This window comes from Chionomys nivalis, chromosome 11, assembly GCF_950005125.1.
Source record: "Chionomys nivalis chromosome 11, mChiNiv1.1, whole genome shotgun sequence".
Taxonomy (NCBI): Eukaryota; Metazoa; Chordata; class Mammalia; order Rodentia; family Cricetidae; genus Chionomys; species Chionomys nivalis.
In genome coordinates, this window is record NC_080096.1 from 27,464,766 (window position 1) to 27,484,189 (window position 19,424).

Genomic DNA, 19,424 nt, shown 5'->3' on the forward strand with positions numbered 1-19,424 from the left:
AATGCCTGCCGGCAAAAATCCTGCAGAGAGGGCGAGAGGCAACTGGCAGGATGGGACTCGCTGTGGTCAGCTGGGCAGGCAAGGACACACTGGTGTGGATCGAGACGTCGAAGGATACAGAAGGGAAAACGGAACTGGAATCTCTAGTTTTCAGGGTGTGACCTCTGGTGATATTTTCCCTTTGTCTGGACTTTAATGTCTGTCAGTAAAGTGAGGATGGTGGTGGTTTTGTTCTTAACAAAACTCATATGTGGGAACCTTTATCAGCAGAGGACTCTTTAAGTGAAGTGCGGTTTATTCAGACAATGAAAGGCTTGCGATTCAGCACAGGCTGGCCCTTGATTCTCCATGTCCTTACTTTTTCTGCCTCTGCCTGCCATATGCTGGGATTATGGATGAGCCACAACACCTGGCCGCTGTACGACATAGAAAATGAGATCGAGGCCGGGCGGTGGTGGCACATGCCTTTAATCCCAGCACTCACGAGGCAGAGGCAGGCGGAGCTCTGTGAGTTCGAGACCAGTCTGGTCTACAGAGCAAGTGCCAGGACAAGCTCCAAAACTACATAGAGAAACTGTCTCGAAGGAAGGAAGGAAGGAAGGAAGGAAGGAAGGAAGGAAGGAAGGAAGGAAGGAAGGAAGGAAGGAAGGAAGGAGAAAATGAGATCCAGGCAGCCTTTCTTAAAAGGAGGAGGAAAAGGAAGAAACAAAAAACATTAACAACCCTCCGGAGGCAGAGACAGGCAGATCTTTGTGAGTTCTAGGCTAGCATGGTCTACATAGTGAGTTCCAGGATAGTCAGGGCTACACAGAGAGACTGGGTCTCAGGAAACAAACACAAGCAGATTAGGACTTGAGATGTGAGTCAGTACAAAGAGCTTGTTTAGTATGTACTAGAAACAGGGCTGGAGCCATGCAGAGTGGCTCACACCTGTAATCCTAGCACTCAGGAGACTGGGGAGCAAGTTCAAGCTCAGCCTGCACTATGTGGTGATAGCATATCTCAAAACAATAAACAAACACCAGGCAGTTTTGGCGAATGTCTTTAATTCCAGCACTAGGGAGACAGAGGCAGGTAGATTCAAGGCCAGCCAGCTTGGACTACCAGAGCAAGTTCTAGGACAGCCAGAGCTACACAGAAAAACCCTGTCTCAAAATGCCAGAGACAAAACCAGACAAAAAACAGAAACAGTGTTCAGATGAAATGTTGGGCTCAGCAAATCCATGGAGACAAAGGGAAGATGAGAGAATGACCGGGATCAGAAGTGACTTACAGCGGGGCGGTGGTGGCGCACGCCTTTAATCCCAGCACTCAAGAGGCAGAGGCAGGAGGATCTCTGTGAGTTCCAGGCCAGCCTGGTCTACAAGAGCTAGTTCCAGGACAGGCTCCAAAAAGCTACAGGGAAACCCGGTCTTGAAAAAAACCCAAAACCAAAAAAAAAAAAAAGTAGAAGGAGCAGAAGGAGTCCTTTGGGGTGACAGTAGTTGTGCAACTCAACTTTGCTAAAATAAAACTGAAATGAGTCGTAGTACTTCAAGTGAATGATATCTAAATTATAACCTCAATAAATCTCCTAGTGGGGGGTGGAGAGATTGATCGCACTTCAGGGCACTGGTTGCTCTTCTAAGGGACCTGCATTCTACTCCTACCACCCATCTGGAGCTAATAATTGTAAGACTCCAGTTCAGGAGGATCTGATGCCCTCTTCTGGCTTCTATGAGTACTACATGCATGTTATGTACATGTGTGTTTGCAGGCAACATGCACGCCTTTAATCCCAGCACTTGGGAGGTAGAGGTAGGCGATTCTCTGTGAGTTTGAAGCCAGTCTGGTCTACAGAGCAAGTTCCAGAACAGCCAGGGCTACACAGAGAAACCCTGTCTCAAAAAAACAAAAACCAAACAAATGACTGAAGTTCCTACTATTCACGTAATAAACGGGGCATCCCAGCACAGCCCTATAACCCCAGCAACGAAAGCGCAAAAACAGGAGGATGCCTGGGGCTTGCTGGATTCTAGGCTGCCTAAGAAAACACAACTCCAGATTCAGGGAGAAACACTGCCTCAAAGGAATAGGTAAAGAAAGAGGTCATCGGAGGCCTTGTTCTGACTTCTGTGTGTACATAGATATGTGTAATCCTGTGGAACCTAAGGCCTGATGCTTTATAAAAAGGTGCTCTATCATTAAAGAATCTCCCAATCCCTTAACATTTTTTTTATACTCAAGATACAGCATACCTCCTCCTTTCTCTTTAATACACATGCACTTTTCTTTTCTTTGAGATAGGGTCTCATGTAGCCTTGGTTAGCCTCATTTTCACTATGTAGCCAAAGATTATTCTGAACTTTGGCCTCTGCCACTCAAGTGCTGAGATTATAGGCATGTGCCAAGCAGGCGTTACTATATTAGTTCCAAAATAAGTTAAGCTTGAGATGTTGACTCTGAAAAGTGTTCATATTGAGGTAAACGAAACCGTTTGCGGCTGAGTCTCTTCCTCCAAGATGAGCAGGGGACCCAAACCATGCCTTTTGCTCTCATTCTGCCTCAGGTCTGAAGCCTCCCTTAAATGCTACTGTTCACACTCCCTGCACACTGCTTCCAAAGCAGCTACCAAGCCCCCCCCTTCCCCTTCCTTCTGCTACAGGTTTCGTGATCGCTCCTGGCCCACTGCTCCTGGGTTCTCACCAGCCTGCTCGTTTTACTCTGCTAATTCATTATTCAGACAGAGCCAGAATGATCTTTCTCATACTGACCCTCAGATGCCCCGTTTCAACATTTCCAAGGCCTGCTCATCAGCGGGGTGAGGTCTGTTTAAGTTGGCACCTGACTTTTGACCACCCCAGCTCTGCCTGCCATTTTAGTAGCTTGGCAGGCACTCCCTCCATAATGTGCTTCCCCGAACCAGCCTTTCCCCAGCTATTCCCTATGTTTAGACTGCTCTGCTTCAACAACTGCTAACTGAACTTGTAGCAAGAGTTGGGAGAGCAGGAAGCTGAGGAGAAGCCAAGTGCAAAAGACAGGCAGTTCTCTGGTTGGTGGGAGAGAGAACAAAAAATGTACACCTACGACTGTTATAACCATGCGGACGGGCATTCATCAGAGGTTGTTGAAAGTGTTGGGCTGTCAATATGGCTCGGGGGATGATGACTTGATTCCACTGAAAGGTGCTGGCCGTGAAGCCACCTGAGTCTTAAGTTCCATCCCATGGGCCCCACATGGTAGAGAGACCTGACTCCCATAGTTGACCTCTGACCTCGACACTGTGCCACTGCAGGCAAATTTTTTGAAATTACAATGTAATAAATTATAATAAAAAGGTCAACTATGAACCAGGTGATGGTGGCACATGCCTTTAATCCTAGCACTCTGGAGCAGAGGAGGCAGGTGGATCTCTGAGTTCCAGGACAGTCAGAGCTGCACAGAGAAACCCTGTCTCGAAAAAAAAAGAAAGATAGAGAGAGAGAGAGAGAAAGAGAAAAAGAGAGAAAGAAAGCAAGCCCATCCCAGCACTCGGGAGGCAGAGGCAGGCGGATCTCTGTGAGTTCGAGGCCAGCCTGGTCTACAATAGCTAGTTCCAGGACAGGATCCAAAGCCACAGAGAAATCCTGTCTCGAAAAACAAACAAACAAAAACACCAAAACAAACCAAACAAAAACAAACCCAACTACAGTGCTGAGTGAGTGTGGCGGTTGTCTCGCACCTGCCATCCTCCCTTTCTGAAGACTGAGGCAGGAGAATCTGCCTGGGCTATATAGTGAGAAAATGCACCTCCTCGCCCAATAAATGCCAACCACTGCCAGTATAAAGCACATTAATCTCGATCTTCAGGTGACCGTCTTTGTGATTTTGGGCAGATGACTCGGGAGTGTGCATCTCTGAGAATCTGCAGTAAGGCCAGCCCAGGGTTAGGGAGTATTTCTTTTTTTTTTTTTTTTTTTTTTTGTTTTTTGTTTTTTTTTGGTTTTTCGGGACAGGGTTTCTCTGTGGTTTTGGAGCCTGTCCTGGAACTAGCTCTTGTAGACCAGGCTGGTCTCGAACTCACAGAGATCCACCTGCCTCTGCCTCCCGAGTGCTGGGATTAAAGGCGTGCGCCTTGAGATACTACACTCTCACTTTTCCTCTTGGCAGCCTCCCCCGCCCCCGCCCCCCTCCCCCCCCCGGTCTCCCCCCCCTTCAGAGGCTGCGTAGTCACCAGGGCGCGTACCTGCCGCCACAGTCTGACCGCTGAGACAGCGGCCAGGGGCCAACCCCAGACTTAGGCGGCCAGCAGGAGAGTGCTCCACCCCATCGCCCCACTTCGGGGGACAGCCCCTTAGGCTCACTCCCACCCCCGCCAGTGAATCACGAGAGGCGGGGCCATGACCCATTCATGCTGGGAATCGGATCCAGATGTTCCTCGGCGCGTGCAGCTGCATCCTTGCCTTTTTTGGCAAAAAAACGTGCGGCCGCGAGCGGATTCTGAGCCGCCCCCACTAATCCTTGGGTAGAGGGGGAAGGGGCCTGAGGGTCTGGGCCCAACTGGGGATCAGAACTCCGTGCTTGTACGTCGGGTTGGGGCAGGGTTGTTGGGGGTGGGGAGAAGATGTGTACCAGACCAAGAAACCCACTGCCATCCGGCTCCGTTTGGCACTCCTCCCAATCCCTCCCTCCCTCCCAGAGGAAAAAGCCCTCCGCCAGCAGTGGGGAGACTGGCCAAACTAGAGAGGGACTAGCGTGGCTGCCAAAGGGGATCCTCTTCCTGGGGTGAGAATCCCCACCCCATGGCCCGCCCACTAGGAGGTTTACAAAAGCCTGACTCAGCCAAGAATCTTCCTTCACCCTCCCGACAAATACACGGGACCTGTGCTCTCTCACACTGTTTTATTGCAGAATCTGGAAGTGGGGCGAGCCAGCCCCTCCTGCCTGTCTGTGGGCAACATGGAGCCGAAATAAAATGGTACTCATAGGCTGGACAGCACCCTGTACCTTATGACCCTCTAACCAGGGAGCTCCAAATCTGCTATCCAGACAATTTCATTCAGCCCAGAGATAGGGGTGGGATCATTCAGCCCAGAGATAGGGGTGGGATGGGGATGAGGTCAAACTGGGGTGCAATCTATCTTTGAGGACTTCTCAGGAAACCTATAAATCTATCCGAGAAGTCTAGATTTAAGGAAGCCTACATTCCAGAGTCCAGGTTTGGGGGGACTGGTGTATTTAGAGTCTTGATCTGGGGAAGAAGCTAGATCTGGGAACCCCCCCAAAAAAAGTAGAAGGGGAGGACTCATTTCTGGAGTCCAGACTTGGAGAGAGAGCTTAAGTCATATGTGTTCCACAAGATCCCAGGTTTGGGGGCCTGGATTAGAGACTACCAGTTGGTATGATGGAATTAGGAGACTGAATCCTGAAGTCCCTCCCACCCCCACCCCCACCGCACAGGGGCAGGTGGAGGCCCATTTTAAGGAGGGGCTGGATCCTAAAAGTGGTTCAGAAAAGGAGCCATAGTCTTGAACCCTTGGTTTGGGTAAGGGGAGAGTCAGGAGCCTTGGCTCAGGGCCCGGCTTGGCTGCAGCCCTGGCACAGAACTTGATCTCCGTCTGGTACGAAGCCTTGGCCCACCAGGGAGGTAGAGCAGCGGGCACAGGAGAAGCAGCTGTGGTGCCAATGTCGGTCTTCAAAGGACACATACTTGCCTCCACCGAGTCCTGGAGGAAAGGTGCAAGTTAGCTTGGCAGATCCGGTGGCATTGCTGCCCCTCAGCCTCAGCCCGTGCCACTGCCATGCTCTTACCTGCAGCCTCGCCACTGCTCCCACCTGTGATGGGGCGCTTGCAGCTGCTGCACTTGGGTGCAAAGAGTTCTCCAAAACAGGCCACACAGTAGGGATCATCATCCCGAGATGTGAACTGCTGTCCCGCAAGGGGTGTCTTGCACCCAGTACAGACCAGGCATTCTCGATGCCAGGGTTGATCTCGATATGTCACTCCACCCTGGGTCAGCGTCTGTGGGGGGCATCAGCCATCAGCAGGGGAATCAGTATTCCCACCCACAACGGGTCTTCCCCTGAATTCACAGGCCCAGCCCCCACCTTGCTGCAGCGGGCACACCGAGGAGCAAACTTGTTCTCATAGCAAGGCACGCAGTAGTGGGCGCCCTTGTCGGGCACGAAGGAGCGGGAGCCTAGAGGCTGCTCACACCCGCTGCACAGAAAGCAATGCTCATGCCATGTCTGGCCGCCATACTCCAGCTTCCGGGACCCTGTGAGAAACAGGAATCCCATTTAGAGTCTTTGTCCCAAGTTCCTGAGGGTCACTCTGTCAACTTGAGACTCCCCAAGCTGTCCCCACTGCTTCTATTACCTAGTAGGATTATATCCCTGCACACGAAGTAAGACTCTCACCATATATGTTTCATATGCCAACCTCTTGTACCAAACTGGACATGATGGTTCAGCACATGCTAAGCACATATAGTAAACCTTCCATGCCTCATATAGCACTCTATCTAAACACACATCAAGTATGTGTAAAATTCATGTTGTCCCTGTATATGCTAAATAAATTATATATCAGAAATACCAGGTTTTTTTGTTTGTTATTGTTTTTTTGAGACAAGTTTTCACTGTGTAATAGCCTTGGCTGTCCTGGAACTAGCTCTGTAGGTCAGACTGGCCTCAAACTCACAGAGATCCACCTGCCTCTGCCTCCCAAGTGCTGAGATTAAAGTCATGCACCACTACTACCTGTCCAGAAATACCAGTTTAACACTCAGGCAAGATCCCATTAACCAGGCAACTTACACAAAACCTAATGCCCCAGGAATAACAGGTTCACTACATGCTAAGCCTCTGTATGTTCTAGGTATATCATTCTCCACGCATGCTAAGTCCTCGCATACCTAACAGGCATGCAGGACACCATACCTTTAAGCCTACAATCCGATCTCTGCACATACAGCTCCAATGCAGCAGCCCTGAGAATCTCAGTATATCCTTAGTCCTCGCATGGACCAAACATGCAAGTCTTCCTGTAAGCTAAAGCCTGTGTGAGTATCGAGTATGTGAGCTGCTACGCACATGTTAAGTCCTTAGGTGTTCACTAGGTCTACTGGTCTAATACCCACAAAGCCTCCAGCTTGTCAGTTTGGGTACCTGCCAAGCTTTTGTGTGTAGAGCTAGGAGCTCCAATCCGTGCGCATTAGGCTCCCAAGAGCATACATGTACAACGGATCCATACACGTTCCAGTAACAGGCAGTGTGTCTAGATCTCTACCTATGCCAAACCTCATGCACCTGGAAGACGGGCAGACCCAAAGACCCTACCCAAAAGGGATTGAGGCCCTGGGACATACCAGGCATGACAGTCTCCCCACAGGCCGAGCACTGTGAGGAGAAAGCTGTGCAGTAGCAGTCATTACAGAGAAGCTCACTGTCCTGGCAGGTGAAGGGCTCATCAGCGAGGGAGCGCTGGCAGCGGCAGCACCGGAAGCAGCCCTCGTGGAAGTGGCGATCCTCGTAGAACAGTTCCTTTGGAGAAAAAGCAGGGCACTTGTAGCACCTGGGCTTGGTGGATTTATCTTTGGCCCCTCCCACCAGTCTGCACTTACTCTCACCCCTGTCTGGTCAGGTCCTTACCCTTGAGTCGTGCCCGATGAGCTGCTGGCACTCGGCACAGGTGTTGGCAAAGGTGTTATCATAGCAGGGAACGCAGTAGGGTCCGCTGTCCGTCTGGATGTATTTGCGGCCGTACAAGGATTCACTGCACTTTGCACAGTCAAATGCCTCGCTCATGGTCGTGAGGCTGAGTAAGCCCTGTTAGGAACGCAAGGTGGGGCAGAGTTCACCTAGAAGGGCTCTAGCACAGCCCTGGACAAGGGCTCTTTGCATTCAGAAAGGACAGGAGGCATAGAAGATGCCAGATCAAAGCAGGTGGGGATGGGGGAGATGGCTCTGGGAACCCAAGAGTCCCGGGTTCAGGGCATGCTTGTATCTTGGGTGTTTGTTTCTATATTTAACTGTGAGGATAGGAAGGGGTCAGGAAAAAAATCAGGAAGCAGAAGTTGTTTTCTTATCTAGGCCCTGGCTGATCTGGGGGGAGGGGGCTCTTCCTGGGTCAGTGACTCATTTCCTGCCCCAGCCTGAGGTTTGCTTCCACTATCCGTACTGTCCCTAGGGTGCCAAAGGCCAGGACAGGGGGCCACCAACCTCAATGTACATAGACAGGACTCTCACCTCCTGACTCCTGGGATGAGACATTTATCTAGAGTTCTGATCTGGGGAGCTTCGCGTGGAATAGGCTATTCTGTGTGCCCCCCCGGCCCCCCTCCGCAACTCCCCACCGATGCAGGAAATAATGGAATGCTAGAGAGAAGCTTGACTGATGAATGGCGGAGGGGGGTGTGAGAAGCTGGGCCTCTCCTCCCATGGTGGAGATTCAGCCAAGCCAGCACTTAGGAGGCTCAGCCTAGGTTCAGGCAGGAAGGAAACCCTGCAAGCTGGACACAGCCAGACTTCCCCAGCTGGACCCTCGGCCTCCTCCCCTACCACCTCTGCTGTGTCTCTGGTCACACCAGCCTGGACAGTCTTGGCTGCAACATCTGCCGCAGCTGGTGGCAGCGCAGAGGGCCAGATGTCAGCTTTTTGCCAGCCAGAGGGAGAAAAAAGGGGAAAACCGACAGGCCTGGGGGAGGCAGAAAGGAAGTGGAGAGAGGGCAGTGTGTCCCCTGCCACCCCTACCAGGTGTCTCAGCCGGTAGCTCTGCAAAAGCCCAGGGTCATAATATGTCCTCTCCTCCCCGCCCCCTCCCGGATCTGGACAGACAGCTCCTGCTGTCTGATTCCCCAGGGCTTAAGGCCAGAGAAGAGAAAGTGAGAACACAGGAGCCCCTGCAGCCCCATTCAGGTCTCTTCCTGATGGGGAGTCAGAGAAGGGGAGTCCAGTGAGCTGCTGCTGCAGACACCCAGCCCCCCACCAAACCTCAGACACTTTCCATTTTCTCAGGAACAAAGCGTGTTTGCGGGATGAGGTCACCCACACAGCTGCCTCTGGAACAGGAGCAAGAAGAATGGGGGGGCAAGGAAATGGGGTTCCCAGTCTCTTCTGCTGGCCAATGCCAGTCTTGGGGGCCCCAGAGTCAGAGTCTCCCAGCTCCACCCTCCTCCACTCTGAAGTGAACTCTCAAAGGGCTGGGGAGTGAAGAAGATCCCTTAGGACCCACAGGAAGGGGATGGTGTCTGTCACTGTTGCAAAGGAGGCCAGGGGAAGTTAGAGGGGTGCCAAGGAACCTACCAACCCCCTTCTCCATAGCTGTACTGGCTTAAGATGAAGGAGAAGCCTTACTTAGGAAGTACAGCAGAGGGAAATTCTCATAGAGCACCTTGGTCTGCCTTAAGAGTTTAGACTTCAGGCAGAAACAGATGTCTCAAACCTAGAGGGTTTGCCTCTTTGCAGCTTATGAGTTCAAACTTCCCTTCCACAAAGTGGGAGACACCGGGTTCACACCCAAAGCAGGACACAAGGTCACCAAAGCTTAAGTCTTTAGAGTGGAGAGTCCCCAGGGCAGCGGTTATAATGAGGGTGGAGAGAGCCCCCTTCTTCCCACGTCCCTCCCTGTCATTCAGATCCTGGTTTCCTTTGGCCCAGCTTCTGAGGATTGCCTGGGCTGCTAGCCACTGGACAACAGACGGCCATACAGGTGGCCTGTGGCCATGTGTTCACTGGGGGAGTGCCCTAGGTCCTTTCCTTCCTTCCGGGTCTGGACAGCAGCAGCAGCAGCAGCAGCAGCAGCAGCAGCAGCAGCTGCTGCCCCAGCTACCTTCCCAAGCCCAGGCTAGCCTTGAATCCACCCCCTCAGAGCCAGTAAGAGCCAGTCAGCATGCTGAAATGAGGCACCCCAAATAGGGTATGGGCTTGCCTTCTGCTTCCTTCCGAGAATCTCCCAATTCTTTAACCTATGTTTCTAATGAGGACAGAGTGAAGGACACCACCAGGGCCTACCTGTCTCTCCCTATCCTGGTTCCTCTTCCTCCCCAATCCCTCCCCATTCCCTCACAAGGCTGGAGGACTAAAAATATGGCAGAGAGTCAGTCCTGTATTCCTTTCCGGTTGGTAGCAGGCAGGGTTCAGAGGAGACAGTGGATCTTCTAGATGACCCTCATCTGCTATCCCCACTAATGCACAGCTCTCTATACAAGACACACACACAAAAAAAAAAAACAAACAAAAATAAATAAAAATAATAATAAAAAAAAAAACAAGACACACACACACACACACACACCAGTGAGCTTCCTGGAGCTGAATGACAGGTCTCCTTCCTGTATGGTGTTCAGCGTATAGCAGTTTGCTTGAGTCATGAAATATAAACCTGACTTTGGATCCTGTGACCTTGGGTACAATCTTTTCATGCCCTCGGACGGTTAGTCCATCTAGTTAAATGAGATACCATTGCCTCTGTCTCCTGGGACTGCTGTCAGGCTCAAATGTGATAATCCCTGTAAGGCATCTGGCCGATAGCAAGTCCCAGGTAAACGGTAGCCAGCATATTCTTTACGCCAAGCTCCTCACTCCTACTGGAGCCAGACAGTGGGTCTCAGGAAGATCTACGGCAGGGGCTGGCCTGGGATGTGACTTAGAGAGTCTCAGTGAAGGCTGAGCCTAGGATCTAGCTGAGGGCACCACTGGGGTCAACACCGGACACCAGGGAGAGAAACCCTAATGACCTTACAGATGGGCAGTTCACCGGGGTACACACTTGCATGGCACCTTGTCATTCACGAAATATCTATACCACCACCACTGCATCGCATCTCACAAAAGGCAAGCAGGACAGAGTCTCTCTCCTCTTGAGAGTTCAGCACAAGACACCAAGGGCAGGCTAGGGGCATGGGCAGGAACTGGAGCAGAAGTGTCCTATACCCCACTGAGTGACTGCCTAGAAAAGCTTTGGTAGTAATGGAGGGGGCAGTCAGCCTTAAGGGTGATGTTGGGCGATGGGGGGGGGCACGACATGGAGGGACAGGAGATACTAGAGCTGGCTCTCATTCCCAGCTGCCAACCCTGCCATTGGAAGACACCCAGACATCTTTCCAAAAACCCATGCCAACTGCTCAACTCTTGTGTACACCCCCATCCCAGGTCTAGGAGGACCCGGGCCAGGGCCTGCAGCTGTGAGTCAGAATCAGATCAGACCCCTCCCCCTTGACAGGAGACTTATGTGGGGGGAGAAACTAATCCCCCCACAACCAGGCACCAACCCCAAACTCTCCCGCCCCTCTTCCAAACAGGGCCTGGAAGTCAAAGCAGTTCAGGGAAAAGGGGGGTAGGGAGCAGATCCCAGCAGCTGCTCTGAGGACAGGAGAGGAACATTTCATTCACCCCCCCCCCAGTCCCCCAGGGCTGAAGCAGAGCGTCCAAGATTTGAGTTTAAAAATAAATTGGCGCTGTCTTAGCGGCTGTGTGTACGTGGGGCTCTTTCTTGAGTGGAGCTTTACAGCCTCAGGTCCTCTGCCTCCTGGGGGATGGGTTGGCTGGGGGACAATTTCCCTCCAGCTTTGCCACTATCTTTTCAGGCCTGGGGCAGCTGTCAGTGAGCGCACCTAGGAGTCTCTCTTCCCGAACTCTAGCCCACTCCGCACTTCTCAGCACTCACGGGCTGCTGTCTTTGTGTCTGGGTAGGTGTCCCTGTATCTCTGGAGCTGTGTCCCACTGGGACCCCACACTCTGGGGATATCTATCCCTCTGCAGCCAAGTCTTGGTCCCTCAGCGTCTCAAACTCTGAAGTCTCTTTAGGCCTCAGGGAGGCACTAGTCTAACAAGCTTCTACCACAGGGCCCTCTCCAAGGCCCTGGGAAGGGCGCTAGCAATGATTTCCCCGGGGGTCATACATTTGCTTCTTAAAAATGTTTCGCAGCACCCGGGTCCCCGCAGTGCCTCGAGAACTTTGTCCGTCCATCTCTGCTCTAGTTTGAATGGCTCCTGGAGCCTCCTGGGGCGCGCGTCCTCGTCTGTTCTACCAGGCTTCCTAAGAGCCTCAGTTTCTCTAAGCCTGATCTCTCTTCTAGTTCAAACTTGGTCCCCTCCCCCAGCAACTCTGGCGGTCCCCTCCCGGCCCGGAGGCGCCGAGTGGTGAGGTCCACGCTGGCTCGCGTGGTCCCGAGCTCGGGGTGCTTGGGGGTGTCCCAGAGAGGGACAGTGGCGGGGCCCCCCACCCCCGGCAGCGACCCCGGCCCGAACGCAGCGCGAGCACTAGGGCAAGAAGACGGGGCGGGGGACGCTCACCTCGAAGCGGGCGCGGGAGCCGGGCGGGCGCGGGCGTGGGTGGGGCCGAGAGCCGATCACCCCGCGGCTCCTACCTGCCGACCGGGCCGAGCGGACAGAGAGAGCCGCGGAGAGGTACCCAGCAACGACAGACTGTGTGGGCGAGTGGGCGCGCGGCCCTAAGCCTCCGAGGAAGTGCGCTGGCCCGCCCCGCCCGGACCCCGCCCCCGGGCCCCCAACCCGCCCGCGGGGGCCAGACCCCGCCCCCCTCCAGCCTGCCGCGAGCCCGGCCCAGCCGAACCTGGCGCTCCGACCTTCTCGGCCCCGCCTTGCCCGCCCCCTGCAGCCTGGCCCGCCCCTCTATGTCCCTCCGACCCAAGGGAACTGTTGGAAGCGATCCCAAGCCTGGGGTGTAGGACTCCCAGGACCAGGGTCCATTTGGGGACCAAACCCCCTCATCATCTCCTCCTAGCTCATCCCCAATGTTAAACTAAACCTTAGCTTGTGAAGGAGGCCTTAATCCAGCCTGCGGGAGGGGGTGTTCTTGGTTCTGTTGGCATAGCCTTACCCGTGAAGATCAAGGCATTTTCTAGAAACTTGGGCTAAAGAGAGAGAGCCTTTATACTCTTCAATTTCAAAAGGCTTTATTCTACAATTGTGTGGCGAAAGCCCAGGCAGTAACCTCCCCAACCTCAGATGTATCCTGGCACTGAGGTTTCTGCAGTGCCCCAGGAATAGTTTTGACCTTCCCGGCTCAGGGAGACCCTAATCCTCGGGCCCATAAGTTTTGGGTTTCTTGGGAGGGGTGTGAAGACTTGTGAGAGTTGTGTGGTTGCGGGCAGGGGTGATGAAGGAGAAGGGAGGGGACTTCTGCAGTTTCTGACCCTCCAACTTCTACCCTGTGCCGGGAAGGGAGGACTAGAGCCTGCCAGGGACACAGGCCCATCCAGGGCCTTGAGGCCACCCCCCCTGGGATCCTCAGGCTTGTCACTAGGAATAAATAGCCTCGATCTGAAGGGCGGGGGTGGGGGTGGCGGTGGGGAGACTCTGTTGTGCTGTTTGCAAAAGAAGAGACAACAAACTAACGCTGGAAATAACCTTTGTATCCATGGTGATTGAGATGCCCAGAGAGGCCACTCTGATCCAAGGCTGCATCCAACCAGGTTTGTACTGCAGACATTAAGACCCCACTAAGGCTGGTGAGGACCCTCCCCTTCGATAGCCCGTGTCAGGTTCCTGGGTCCTAAGACAGCCTCCGGGCCAGGTTTCCTTTCAAAATTAAATGATTGATTATTGTGTTGTTGATTCTTAAATTGCAAGCGCATTGAGGGCAGAGGTTGGGTCATTTTTGTTGACTACTGCATCCCCACTACTCTGGCGCTGGGCAGGCAATAAATAACGGATGAGTGAATGACACACAGGGCTTCAGTTTGGATGCCCGCCCCTCCGCTGCTCCCTTCCAGGCACCCGCGATCAGGAGTCCAGTGGGTGAATAGACAGTCTCAGGGTGGGCCCGTCCTCTGGAGGGATGCAGCAACTATTCCTGGTTGAAGTAAATAGCAAGAGGGGTCTGTCTGAGATGCGGTGATGGCAATAATGGCAGCTGTGCTGGCTAGTTTTGTGTCAACCTGACACAAGCTAGAGCTACCGAAAGGAGGGACCCTCAATTGAGAAGACACCTCCATAACCACAGGCTGTCAGAAAGCCTGTAGGGCATTTTCTTTCTTTCTATTTTCTTCTTTTTTTAAATTTTTTTTCTTTTCTTTTCTTTTTGGTTTTTCGAGACAAGGTTTCTCTGTGTAGATCTGGCTGTCCTGGAACTGGTTTTGTAAACCAGGCTGGTCTCCTCACAGAGATCTGCCTGCCTCTGCCTCTGCCTCTGGGATTAAACGCCTGTGCCACAGTGCTAGCTTGGGCATTTTCTTAATTAGTGATTGATGGGGGAGGACCCAGTCCACTGTGGGCAGTGCTATCCCTGGGCTGGTGGTCTATAAGAAAGCAGGCTAGCTGGGTGGTGGTGGCACATGCCTTTAATCCCAGCACTTGGGAGGCAGAGGTAGGCAGATCTCTGTGAGTTCGAGGCCAATCTGGTCTGGTCTATAGAACTAGTTCCAGGACAGCTAGAGCTGTTACACAGAGAAACCTTGCTTTGAAAAACAAACAAACAAACAAAAAACAAAGGAAGAAAAGAAATAGGTTGAGCAAGTAAGAAGCATACTTTTTTTTATGGCCTCTGGTGCATCAGATCCTGCCTCCAGGTTCCTGCCTTGCTTGAATTTCTGTCCTGACTTCCTTCAGTGATGGACTAAGATGGAAGTGTAAGTCATATAAACCCTTTCCTCCTCAACTTGCTTCTGGTCATGGTGTTTCCTCACAGCAATAGAATCTCTGACTAGGACAGGAGCCTTCAGGAAGGGGAGAGTTATGAGCGAGCAGGGAAGTTGCTTCATCTAGAGTCTTCCTTCTCTCCCTATGGCTGGAAGTGCTACCGAAAGGCTTTCCCAAGAGCCAGGATTCCGTGAGCTCCCACTTCACAGTGTTCCCTAAATCCTTTACATACATGAGTGCACGTAATTATCGAATAAACACACACACATATACATATCTACATACTCGCATATAGTGTATATATGTGTGTGGTGTGTGTATGTATTTGCCTGAGTGTGCTCACATGTGTGTACTAGTGCTAGTGTACCTGAGTGCTTGTGTGAAGGTCAGAGATCAACCCTTTGGAGTCAGTTCTCTTAAAGATGGCTTTGCTGGCTAAGACTGCTTGGGATTATTTTCTAATACCATGGACAAAAGCAAGCTGGGGAAGAAAGGGTTATTTTATCTTTTTTTTTTCTTTCTTTCTTTCTTTTTTTTTTTTTAAAAGATTTATTTATTATGTATACAACATTCTGCCTCCATGTATGCACACATGCCAGAAGAGGGCACCAGATCTCATTACAGATGGTTGTGAGCCACCATGTGGTTGCTGGGAATTGAACTCACGACCTCTGGAAGAGCAGTCAGTGCTCTTAACCACTGAGCCATTTCTCCAGCCCCCAGGTTATTTTATCTTACAACTCCACATTACAGCATTGGTCAGGGAACCTGGGGCAGGCGCTCAAGCAGGGCAGGAAACTGTAGGTGGAAGCTGAAGCAGAAACCATGGAGGAATATGCTGTGTTACTGGCCTCTTTCTCATGACTTGCTCAGCCTGGTTTCTTAGAGCACCAAGACCACCAGCCCAGGGGTGGTACCCACAGTGAGCTGGGCCCTTCCACGTCAATCAGTTAGTGCACTGCTCTTCCAGAGGACAAGAGCTGAGTTCCCAGGGTCTATGTGTGGTGCCTTACAGTGGCCCGTAACTCTAGGGAATCTGATGCCCTTTTCTGGCCTCCTCAGACACCAGGATGGGTGACATTCACTTCCACAAACACAAACATATACGTATAAATAAAAATAAATAGCCGGGCAGTGGAGATGCAGGCACGCCTTTAATCCCAGTACTCGGAGGCAGAGGCAGTTGGAGCTCTGTGATTTTGAGTCCAGCCAGGTATACAGAGCATATTCCAGGACAGTCAGGGATGTTATACGGTGAAATTCTGTCTCAAAAAGAAAAAAAAAAAAAAAAGAAGAATTAAAATAAATTGTAAAAAATTGGAGTGAGCCGGGTGGTGGTGGTGCACACCTTTAATCCCAGCACTCAGTAGGCAGAGACAGGAGGATCTCTGTGAGTTAGAGGCCAACTTGGTCTACAGAGTGAGTTCCTGGACAGGCTCCAAAGCTACAGAGAATCCCTGTCTCAAAAAAAAAAAAAATTGGGGTATATATGTGTGTATATACATGCACACGCATTTAGGAAGTAAGGGACAACTTGTGGGAAGAAGTTCTTCTTGCCATGTGGTTCCTGGGAATAGTCAGGCTTGGTGGCAAGTGCTTTTACCCACTGAGCCATCTTGCTGGCCTTGCAGTTCATCAGATTCTGCTAGCATAGGTTCAGGGGATTGAACTCAGGTCATCAGGATCACAGTAAGTGCTTTTACCCACTGTGCTGTCTCAACAGTCCTAAATATATGTTTTTCGTCCTCTCCTCAAAGGTGAGAAAACAGCACAGATACTAAAATTGAAATGATACAGAGATTAGCATGTGGGATGACATGTAAATTCATAAAGTATTATGTATTTTTAAATACAATTTTATTGTATAGTTATTTGTTCTATTAAAATCCATTAACCTGCAGCAGCAAAAACAAAACAAAAATAGGAAAATGGAGGTTGGGCCTGTAGTGGTGCACACCTTTAATCTTAGCACTCAAGAAGCACAGACAGGCAGACCTCTGTGAGTTTGAGGCCAGTCTGGTCTATACAGCCAGCCAGACCTACATAGTGAGACTCTGGGGAAAGAGGAGTGGGGGACAGGGAGAGAGATGGAGAGGGGAGCACAGATACAGTAAGTAACTGCCAAGAATGACAAAATCAAGATCGAAACCCAGATTGTGAAATGTCAAAGATTCTCCTGCCAGAAACGATCCTAACCATTACCTGTGTAGTCAGTGAACCCCTGAAAGGCAGTCTCTTCCTCGAGGATACCATTGTTAGGGACTGACGGAACCATGGAATAAGTCTTCAGTAGGTAGGGAGTCCTCCCCTCTTCCCCCTTCACGGTCAAGCGTTAAGGTTCTACTGTTAGGCCTTGAAGTCTAAAGGTCAGAGAGAGTTAGGAGACTTTTGGCTCTGGCTAGTCTGGGGGAGGGAGAATACCTAGGACAGGGGGTTGTGTCCTTTCTTCCTTTCTCCTCTCCATTTCTAGTGGGCTCACATTTCCCTGCTCACTTTCTTTCCATTGGCCCAGGAAGACGTGCCCCAGGGAGTTCATGGACTCTCTGTCCCTGTTACCCATCTGTCCTCTCCCCCTGCTTGGGAAACAGGTGCATCTGAGCCAGAGCTGGAAGCAGAGTGCTTGGCCACCCGCGTAGGTTAAGTGGGTTATTTGTTCCTTTCCCACCCAGGCAGTTCCTGCACACACTTCCCTAGCTCAAGTTCACGGAACCCCATCTTGCCTTCTTGCCTTGTGAGAGCTTTCAAAGGAAGGCTCAGCGTCACTTCTGCCAAGCTGCTCATGGCTTCCTCTGGATGCTGAATCACTCTGGTGCCTGAAACCACAAGACCTCCTTCCTCCCAGTGAGAAACACCCTTTTTTTCCCTGGGCATATTGCTCACTCTTAACACCGCAATGCCCAGAGCAGGCCTCAAGCCTGACAAACACTCTCTTTCAAATCCCATAGAAACATTGTGTTCTCATGCCCACAGGGCTGTCACAGAGGGTAAAATGAGAGATATCGACAGAGCACAGGCAGGGAAGCAAAGAGAACACGGTTAAATGCTGTGTGTAGGTACCATGTGTATGGTATGTTAAAAAAAAAAAACCAAACCCATGCTAACTAGTTATTGCTCTCACTTTACAAAAATTTTGATGATGGGCTCTAAATACCAAAATAAAAGGTGGTAGTTGTGCAATGTCAATCTATGGCTAACTCTAGAGTCTCCCACCTCCAGGGTACAGCGACAGCTTCCCCAGATACTGCTGGATAAGTCAGGAGTGGATACAGCAGCCATCTGGTCATTCCATCAGATAGCTAAGCTTCCTGAGATAAGGCTGGAAAGGTGGTCCCAGACTAGATGATGAAGTAACTTCTTTTTCAAGGATGGCAAACAAAATGGAATTTTCCTAAAACATGTGGACCTAACTGAGAAAAGATTAAGTGTGTAGAAGCAGGAAAAAATCTTCATAGTGTGATCTTTTTCATACCCATTTGTCCCCTGGACTCTCTGAAGAGGGTTTATGTGGCATTCTTCAACTGGAGAGGTGACCAGTGTCATGTAAAATGGAGGCAATTAAAGAACCTGTTGAAGCCTGTGTAGTGGTGCAAGCTTTTAATCCCAGCACTCGGCAGGTGGTCAGCCTGGTTTATATAGTGAGTTCTGGGACAGCCAGGGCTACATAGTGAGATCTTGTCTCAAAAAAATCAAAAACAAACAAAAAAGAGTCCATTGAAGATTAGGATTAGCTTCCTGTACTGGAAAAGAATCCAAATGCCAACAGATTAAAAAAAAAAAAAAAAGAAAAGAAAATAAGAGAGAGAGAGAGAGAGAGAGAGAGAGAGAGAGAGAGAGAGAGAGGAGAGAGAGACAGAGCAAGCAATCCCAGATGCCACTGTAATGCCTTGCTGGGTCCAACTCTCTCTGGTACTACTTAGAGGCAGCTTTCGTGATGATAAAAATAAGGCCGATAGCTGAGCGTGCTGGTGCACACTTGTAATCCAAGTACTCTGCAGATGCAAGAGAATCACAGTGAGTCTGAGACCAGCTGGGTCTAGCGAGTTTCAGGGCAGCCAGGCTTACATAGCTAGACTCTGCCTCAAAACACCAAACCAGATGAGACTAAACCAAATCCGATAAAACCAGAAAACAGAGACAGAATAATTTTATTGTGAACCTGCTAGCAAGTAAACAGAGCACTAAGCGTTTTAAACTTATGTTATTCAAGTCCCATAATCCTGCGGGGATAATATTATTTTATTATTTTACAACTAGATGTGGATACCAAATCTCAGCACAACTAACTTTTCTTGGTTAAGAGCAGGGGTGGCTCCGGGTGATGGTGGCACCTTTAATTCCACCCCCCCCCCTTTTTTTTTGGTTTTTCAAGACAGCTCTTTTTTTTTTTTTTTTTTTTTTTTTTGGTTTTTTGAGACAGGGTTTCTCTGTGGCTTTGGAGCCTGTCCTGGAACTAGCTCTGTAGACCAGGCTGGTCTCGAACTCACAGAGATCCGCCTGCCTCTGCCTCCCGAGTGCTGGGATTAAAGGCGTGCGCCACCATCGCTCAAGACAGCTCTTGTAGACCAGGCTGGCCTTGAACTCACAGAGATCCTCCTGCCTCTGCCTACCGAGTGCTGGGAACAAAAGCACGCGTCACCACTGCCCGGCAATCCCAGCACTTTAATCTCAGCATTTGGGAGGCAGAGGTAGGAGACTCTTTGTGAGTTCGAGGGCAGCCTGGTCTACAGAGTGAGTTCCAGGACAGGCCCCAAAGCTACGGAGAAACCCTGTCTAAAAAAAATCCCCCCCCCAAAAAAAAACTGGAGAGATGGCTCAGAGGTTAAGAGCACTGTCTGCCCTTCCAGAGGTCCTGAGTTCAATTC

The 19,424-nt window shown here is 50.9% G+C and overlaps 1 protein-coding gene across 1 annotated transcript; it reads right to left on the reverse strand.

Moving 5' to 3' along the window:
* Nucleotides 1–4,846: 4,846 nt before the first annotated feature.
* On the reverse strand, nucleotides 4,847–12,485 carry Fhl3 (four and a half LIM domains 3). The gene is made up of 6 exons (XM_057784601.1): nucleotides 12,256–12,485; nucleotides 7,612–7,788; nucleotides 7,329–7,503; nucleotides 6,067–6,236; nucleotides 5,770–5,980; nucleotides 4,847–5,684 (listed from the first exon to the last, which is right to left on the reverse strand). Exons 2-6 carry the CDS (start codon nucleotides 7,765–7,767, stop codon nucleotides 5,530–5,532), a joined length of 867 nt encoding a protein of 288 aa, XP_057640584.1. The 5' UTR covers nucleotides 7,768–7,788; nucleotides 12,256–12,485; the 3' UTR covers nucleotides 4,847–5,529.
* Between the last annotated feature and the right edge of the window lie 6,939 nt (nucleotides 12,486–19,424).

Coding starts and splice junctions, on each gene's coding strand:
- Fhl3 (XM_057784601.1), bottom strand. CDS start 7,767: ATGAGCGAGGCATTTGACTGTGCAAAGTGCAGTGAATCCTTGTACGGC. Junction 7,504..7,611: donor TCATCGGGCACGACTCAAGG/GTAAGGACCTGA, acceptor TTTTCTCCAAAG/GAACTGTTCTACGAGGATCG. Junction 6,237..7,328: donor TGGGGAGACTGTCATGCCTG/GTATGTCCCAGG, acceptor TGTTTCTCACAG/GGTCCCGGAAGCTGGAGTAT.